Consider the following 8202-nt stretch of genomic DNA (forward strand, 5'->3'; position numbering starts at 1 on the left):
CCCCTTCTTCTTTTAATAGACTAATGGTGCTGGGGCAAGCAGTGCTGGCTCACGTGTGCCCTGTGATTGGCTTGCAGTAATGATGGGCACACTCCCGGGGGAGGATGGAAGCCGGGACATAAATTATGCAGATCACAGAGAGTGCAGCACGGGGCAGACCTGATGCCTTCATTCATTCATTCATTCATCCCTGAGTCCAGGGGGGCTGGGGGGAGGGCTATTGTCTTACACACTATATAAGGTGTCTGAGGCCAGTCGTGTGCCAAACTCCCTGCTCACACGAGCTCACAGGACAAGGATCACTTCAAAAACAAGAGTTGTCGCGTGTCCCTCAAGAGGAGCTCAACTTTTCTCCTTCCAAGATTTCTCCAAGACTTTGATCCACTGCTACACTGTGTCCAATGTAAGTATCCTGTCCCTTCTCAACATATTGCTACTACTACCTATTCTCTCTACTTGTATCATCTGTGCTTAGTGTCCTTCACATGGCTGCGTGCACCATGGTACATTGTAAAACTAACTTATAACTATTACATAATCCCAGTTGTCTTTTAACTTTCTTTTTGTCTTCTCCATGCTTGGCTGTGTACAAGCTTGCAGATCACTCATCACATGTACTTTGTATCCCCACAGATCTCCACCCACTATGGACAGAGCCTTCTCTGATTATGATACCTCCAGCAGGCTGTCATTCTCTCCTTCAGAAGATGAGGACTACAATAGTCTTCAGTCCCCTTCGCCATACTCCACTGGAGGAGACCTTACATCTCCAGCACAAACACCTGAAAAGTGTGAGGAGAAAAAGAAAAGAAGGGGCAGAAGGAGGGTGAAAAATGAGGCTGTTCTTCACACCATCAAGAAAACCCGAAGAGTGAAAGCTAATGACAGGGAGAGGAACAGAATGCACAACCTCAACTCAGCCTTAGATGAGCTCAGAAGCATCTTGCCATGCTTCCCTGATGACACAAAGTTAACTAAGATTGAGACCCTGAGATTCGCTCACAACTATATCTGGGCTCTGTCTGAAACCTTGAGGTTGGCTGACCAGACAAAAGACAAACCCCAAGTAGAACTTGTTAAACCTGAATACATGAGTCCTGCAGCTCCTTCAAGCCCTGGCAGTGATGCTGGTTCATGGATGTCCATAGCCTCTCCAGCATCATCATCATCATCTTCATCCTTCTCAGCCTGCACCTCTAATCCAAGCAGCCCAGCTTTATCAGAAGACTGTTACTATGGGCACACTGAAAACTTCTTCTCACTCCACAGCATTCCTCAGAACTTTCTGCAGAATTCTCCATGCTTTGTGCAGTTCCAGTAAATGTAGACATAAGGAGATTTCTTGAGTGTTGGCCTTAATATGCGAACCTTCATTTTTACTCTCACAAAGTGTCCTGTAGTATGATATAGAAGCATGGGTTTGCATCAAATTCTACATACATACTGCCTTAAAGAATAATTGAGAGGTATTCACATATATTTAACTTTCTTAAAGACTGTGAACATCCCTTCTGATCAGAATATCTATAAGGGGGTCACTTACTTTTGCACTTTCCTGCGTTGTTCACTACAAATTGTCCAGAGCCTCTTCTCATGATGAACAGGTCAGATCTCGTGCTGCAGACTGGGTGAAAAGTCAATTTTACAATTTGTAAAACTCTCACGAAGAAAAATGAGCATGAAAATTTGGTTTGGACCCTCTGACAATACAATGAAAGGCCTTGAATAGGAGACAAGGCGGTGGGCTCATGCATTATTTATCCTGACCTCCGGGACTGAGAGGACCCTCAGTGCTGGAGACCAGGGATCCTGATGGGAGTTTAATTTATTCAAAAATGTTTCATTCATATGAAAATGTATTTTTTTTGTAGATAAAGATTTTATTCTATTATGTATCATCTTCTTATTTGGATTGCAGATTGCGAAATAAATTTTCTACATTTATATTAAATCACCTCTCTGGGTCCTTATTGCAAATATATATTACCTTGTGTCCTGCAGCATTGAGAATAAGAAGACAAAAAGAAATCAGGTATAAACATGACATTTTCCTTAGGAAATATTTTATTTTTTTGTTATAGTTTTGATTTCATTTGATATTTTAAAACTAGTCAATAAATGCAGGAAATTTGTAATTATCTAGTGTTATTTCACCACAAAACTGTGTCTTTCACCAAACTATAAAATGCCAGGGAATATAGGGATCAATAGCAAAAGGCACAGTCGGGAAGGAAGCGCAGTGACAGTGCGCCCACAGCGCAGGCGCTAAATCCCCGCAGATCGTCAGCAACACAAACCACTATAGCCCTGATACTGCGGCCACATCCTACACACCATTCACTGGGAAAGCTTCCAATTGTGTGGCTAATGGGGGGCTGTGATGGCGATCATCGACCTGCTGTAGAATGCACATGAGGCATTAGTGACTCCAGGGAACTGCAAGAAGCACAGACGCGTGGCCAGGACCTCTGCCTATACATAGTCATAGCCACTCCATTTCTTTCTCACTGTCTGGCTATCTATGGAACTATCTATCTAATTCACAAGCATCTTTCTTTCTTTCCATCAATCATCAGGTTATCAGTCTGTCTGTCTACCCCTGCGTTTAGATATATCCAATAGATAAGCCAACTATTTTTTTATTTAGTTTAAATTTAATTATCTACCTAATAGACATCTAATTATCTATCTATCCATCTCTGTCAAACATCAAATTCTCTCTTGAGATATATATATATATATATATATATATATATATATATATATATATATATATCAAGAGAGGGAATTTGATGATATATGTATGAGTAGGAGATATATATATATATATATATATATATATGTACTGTATATATAAATATATTGAGAGAGAGAATTTGATGATATATGTATGAGTATGATATGTATATCTATATGAATATATATACTATATATATATATATACTGTATATATACACATATATATATACTATATATACTGTATATATATTGAGAGAGAATTTGATGATAGCTGGCTAGATTGTATATATATATATATATATATATATATATATATATATATAGTATCATAGTTTTTAATGTTTAAGGTAGGCTTAATGTATCTATCCCAACTAATTTTCTGTTTAGTATACATCTCATTATCTATCTATCTATCTATCTATCTATCTATCTATCTATCTATGGATCTGTAAATATATTTCCATCACACAAACAAGTATCCAATTGTTGAAGAATACAAGAAAATAAATAGAACCTTGAGAAAGGTTCCGTGTACCAAACGTTGCCATTTGGGCTTAATAAAGTCCACTTTTTTTGCATTTAGTTTTGGAGTGCTGTCTTTCTTTTTATTTTCTTATCTATCTATCTATCTATCTATCTATCTATCTATCTAATAGATATCCACCTAATTTCCTGTCATTATCTTTTACACCTGCAATCAGAAAGTTTTAAACAACCTATAAAAACAATAAAACCAAGGATTCCAGCAATTAGTGGAGGTGTGGAGGATAGTGTGCATGTGTGGAGGATAGTGTGCATGTGTGGAGGATAGTGTGCATGTGTGGAGGATAGTGTGCATGTGTGGAGGATAGTGTGCATGTGTGGAGGATAGTGTGCATGTGTGGAGGATAGTGAGCATGTGTGGAGGATAGTGTGCATGTGTGGAGGATAGTGTGCATGTGTGGAGGATAGTGTGCATGTGTGGAGGATAGTGTGCATGTGTGGAGGATAGTGTGCATGTGTGGAGGATAGTGTGCATGTGTGGAGGATAGTGTGCATGTGTGGAGGATAGTGTGCATGTGTGGAGGATAGTGTGCATGTGTGGAGGATAGTGTGCATGAGTGGAGGATAGTGTGCATTTGTGGAGGCAGTACACACCTACTGTACATCACCCATAAAACTCTCTGATTAGTGCATGAAATAGAATAGTCAAAGAAAAATTGGCTACATTTCCTTACAATTTACCGCTTACTGTAATGGTAAGTCACATACAACCCAATAAACACAATGACCGTTTCTTGGGAAATAAAACAGTCATGGTGGTACCTGTGGGCATCTTGGCATGGCCAGATATACTGATGATTACTAATAAGTGCAGCCAGGTGATGCAGCTCTTCTCTGGATGCGGCTATTATAAATGCCATCAGGCTATGTCTTGTGTCCATGTATATATGTATATATGTAGTGTGTGTCCTACATGTGCTGCTCTCACAGAGGGGGTGTATAATGGATTGTTGCCCAATATAAAATGACAATTACATGGGACCTTTTCTTTCTGTATGCACAGGAACAGGGGAATATTTATTGCCTGACATGCGAGGGTTAATAGACAACAACTGCTATAGTATATGTCCAAGTGGTTCTAGTGTGGCTTTCTTATTGTTATAGTTTCTTAAGCAGAATAATGACTGCTAGCAGTAGGCAGAGCTCAGCCATGGCCGCAGTGCTAGGAGGAAGTCATTACCCTGAAGGAGAATGGTCAGTAAAGCAGAGAAGCCTGTGCTCCTTATAGAGGCGGCCGCAGTGCTCCTCTTTATCTTCACCTCTCATTATGGAGGATGTATGAAGGGACTCACTTGGGCTCTATTGCTCAGGGCTTAGCCTGCTTCTATAGCAGAGGGTAAATCCTCTATTTGTGAGTGCAGCAAGGGGTCCAGGCAATGGGGCTGTAGGTGCACGTGTCTGAGGGGAGCTTTAGATATGAAGTCTTTAGGAGGGGCACACCATGACACCAACGCCACAAAACTCACCAGCTTCCTGCTGCAAGCCAGATTCAATCCAATTTCATCCCCAAATACCAGCTGTATGCAGACAAGAGAGGCCACAGCCAGATTATCCCTCCCTCAGCTAGCTTCTAGGCATTCATCTAGCTCTAATACTCTATCTATCTATCTATCTATCTATCTATCTATCTATCTATCTATCTATCTATCTATCTATCTATCTATCTATCTATCTATCTGTCTGTCTATCTATCTCCATTATCTATCTACCCATCCATCTCTCTCTCTCTCTATCTATCTATCCATATCTATCAATCATCTATCTATTTCTATTATATATCTATCTGATATCTATCTATATACGATCCAGAGCCGCCTGCGGCTCCGACTCTACAGATTAACCATGCGGCTTCTGCTCTCATTATGCAAATGAGCAGCAGCAATTTTTTTTTTTCATCTGCAGACTTTCCTCATTGATGTTAGTCTATGGGTGAAGCCCGCATGCGGACCTGCAAGAGAAATTGAGATGCTGCAGGTCTGAAATATGCGCCACATGTCAGTTTCCTCACGTGATCCGCAGGTGCACAGAGACGCATAGTGGACATGGGCTTTCTAGAAATCCATCCACTATGCTGTAACATCTGGACACTGCAGGTTTGAGGCTGCTTAAGCACGCAGCATTAAACCTGCAGCGGCTCCGGATCATGGCCACATACCCAAAGCTAGAGCAGATGGCAGGTGCACGGCCTCACAGGTATAACAAAATCTTTATCTTATTTCGATATCTACCTATATCTATCTGTTTTTATTATAAATATTTATCTATCCATAAATTTCTATAATCTATATATTATCTATCGATTTGTATTATCTATCTATCTATCTATCTATATTTCTATAATCTATCTATCTGTCTATTTCTATTATCTGTCTATCTATTATCTATTTCTATCATCTATCTATCTATCTATCTATCTATCTATCTATTTCTATCATCTATCTATCTATCTATCTATCCTATCTATATCCTTCTATCTATCTATCTATCTATCTATCCTTCTATCTATATCCTTCTATCTATCCTATCTATCAATCTATCTATCTATTTCTATCTATCTATTTCTATCATCTATCTATCTATCTTTCTATTTATCCTATCTATCTATCTATCTATCCTTCTATCTATCTATCTAATCTATCTATCTTATCTATCTTATCTATCCTTCTATCTATCTATCTATCTATCTATCTATCTATCCTTCTATCTATATATCTGTCTTATCTATGCTTCTATCTATCCTTCTACAACCCCTGGCAAAAATTATGGAATCACCGGGCTCGGAGGATGTTCATTCAGTTGTTTAATGTTATTGAAAAAAAGCAGATCACAGACATGGCACAAAACTAAAGTCATTTCAAATGAAATCAAGATAAACAATGTGGTACTCAGTAAGGGTAATTTTTTCAGACCAAGCAGAGGGAAAAAGTTATGGAATCACTCAATTCTGAGGAAAAAATTATGGAATCATCAAAAACAAACACACAAAAGAACACTCCAATACATCACTAGTATTTTGTTGCACCACTTCTGGCTTTAATAACAGCTTGCAGTCTCTGAGGCATGGACTTAATGAGTAACAAACAGTACACTTCATCAATCTGGCTCCAACTTTCTCTGATTCCTGTTGCCAGATCAGCTTTGCAGGTTGGAGCCTTGTCATGGACCATTTTCTTCAACTTCCACCAAAGATTTTCAATTGGATTGAGATCCGGAATATTTGCAGGCCATGACATTGACCTTATGTGTCTTCTTTCAAGGAATGTTTTCACCGTTTTTGCTCTATGGCAGGATGCATTATCATCTTGGAAAATGATGTCATCATCCCCAAACATCCTTTCAATTGATGGGATAAGAAAACTGTCCAAAATATCAATGTAAACTTGGGCATTTATTGAAGATGTAATGACAGCCATCTCCCCAGTGCCTTGACATGCTGCCCCATATCATCAATGACTGTGGAAATTTGCATGTTCTCTTCATGCAGTCATCTTTATAAATCTCATTGAAACGGCACCAAACAAAAGTTCCAGCATCATCACCTTGCCCAATGCAGATTCGCGATTCATCACTGAATATGACTTTCATCCAGTCATCCACAGTCCACGATTACTTTTCCTTAGCCCATTGTAACTTTGTTTTTTTTCTGTTTAGGTGTTAATGATGGTTTTGTTTTGCTTTTTTTTTTGTATGTAAATCCCATTTCCTCTAGGCGGTTTCTTACAGTTCGGTCACAGACATTGACTCCAGTTTCCTCCCATTCGTTCCTCATTTGTTTTGTTGTGCATTTCCTGTTTTGGAGATATATTGCTTTAAGTTTCCGATCTTGATGCTTTGATATCTTCCTTTGTCTACCAGTATGCTTGCCTTTAACAACCTTCCCATGTTGTTTGTACTTGGTCCAGATTTTTGACACAGCTGACTGTGAATAACCAACATCTTTTGCAACATTGCGTGATGATTTACCTTCTTTTAAGATTTTGATAATCCTCTCCTTTGTTTCAATTGATATCTCTCATGTTGGAGCCATGATTCATGTCAGTCCACTTGGTACAACAGCTCTCCAAGGTGTGATCACTCCTTTTTAGATGCAGACTAACGAGCAGATCTAATTTGATGCAGGTGTTAGTTTTGGAAATGAAAATTTACAGGGTGATTCCATAATTTTTTCCTCAGAATTGAGTGATTCCATAATTTTTTCCCTCTGCTTGGTCTGAAAAAAATTACCCTTACTGAGTACCACATTTTTTATCTTGATTTCTTTTAGTGTTTCTTAAAGCCCTAAAGTTGCCATTTGAAATGACTTTAGTTTTGTGCCATGTCTGTGATCTTCTTTTTTTCAACAACATTAAACAACTGAATGAACATCCTCCGAGCCCGGTGATTCCATAATTTTTGCCAGGGGTTGTATCTATATATCTATCTTATCTATCTATCTATGAACTCCTTTCCCTGCTCCAGTTGAATAAACTCCTGCTCCTTGCTTCTTCCCTATATATTTATCCTGCTAGTGAAAGGGATGCAGGCAGGGAGATACTTTGGAAATGCTGCAGTGTCTCAGAGTAATGGCTCATGCAGATAAACATATAAATTGGACATGTTCTGTCTGATTTTTGATAGGATCGCATACAGACAGCACACTGACCCATGTCATTGAATAGTGCTGCTCAGATGAATAATTTGGCCAACTGTCTGTGAGAATCAAATAGCAGCACGCGCTACTTTCTTGTGCATACCTGATAAGAATCACCTATTCAAGTCTATGGATGTGTAAAAAAATCAGTTCCCACATAGAACATCCATGTGGCATCTGATTTTTACAGATATATTCCTGAGGCTTTTAGTCAATCAAGACATTTAAATCCGCAGATTCCTCAATATTGTTACTCTAATTTCATCCACCCATGAGAGTAGGCAAGTGTG

General features: G+C 38.9%; 1 protein-coding gene across 1 annotated transcript; it reads left to right on the plus strand.

The window, feature by feature from the left end:
• Window positions 1–269: 269 nt before the first annotated feature.
• On the plus strand, window positions 270–1813 carry NEUROG1 (neurogenin 1). The gene is made up of 2 exons (XM_073649276.1): window positions 270–403; window positions 634–1813. The coding sequence occupies exon 2, from the start codon at window positions 647–649 to the stop codon at window positions 1319–1321; it is 675 nt and encodes a 224-aa protein (XP_073505377.1). The 5' UTR covers window positions 270–403; window positions 634–646; the 3' UTR covers window positions 1322–1813.
• Window positions 1814–8202: the final 6389 nt, after the last annotated feature.

This window comes from Phyllobates terribilis, unplaced genomic scaffold (assembly GCF_046119375.1).
Source record: "Phyllobates terribilis strain yellow unplaced genomic scaffold, ASM4611937v1 Scaffold_10__3_contigs__length_209671492, whole genome shotgun sequence".
Taxonomy (NCBI): domain Eukaryota; kingdom Metazoa; phylum Chordata; class Amphibia; order Anura; family Dendrobatidae; genus Phyllobates; species Phyllobates terribilis.

Excerpts from the sequence above, each read along its gene's own strand:
- NEUROG1 (XM_073649276.1), top strand. The coding sequence starts at position 647 with ATGGACAGAGCCTTCTCTGATTATGATACCTCCAGCAGGCTGTCATTC.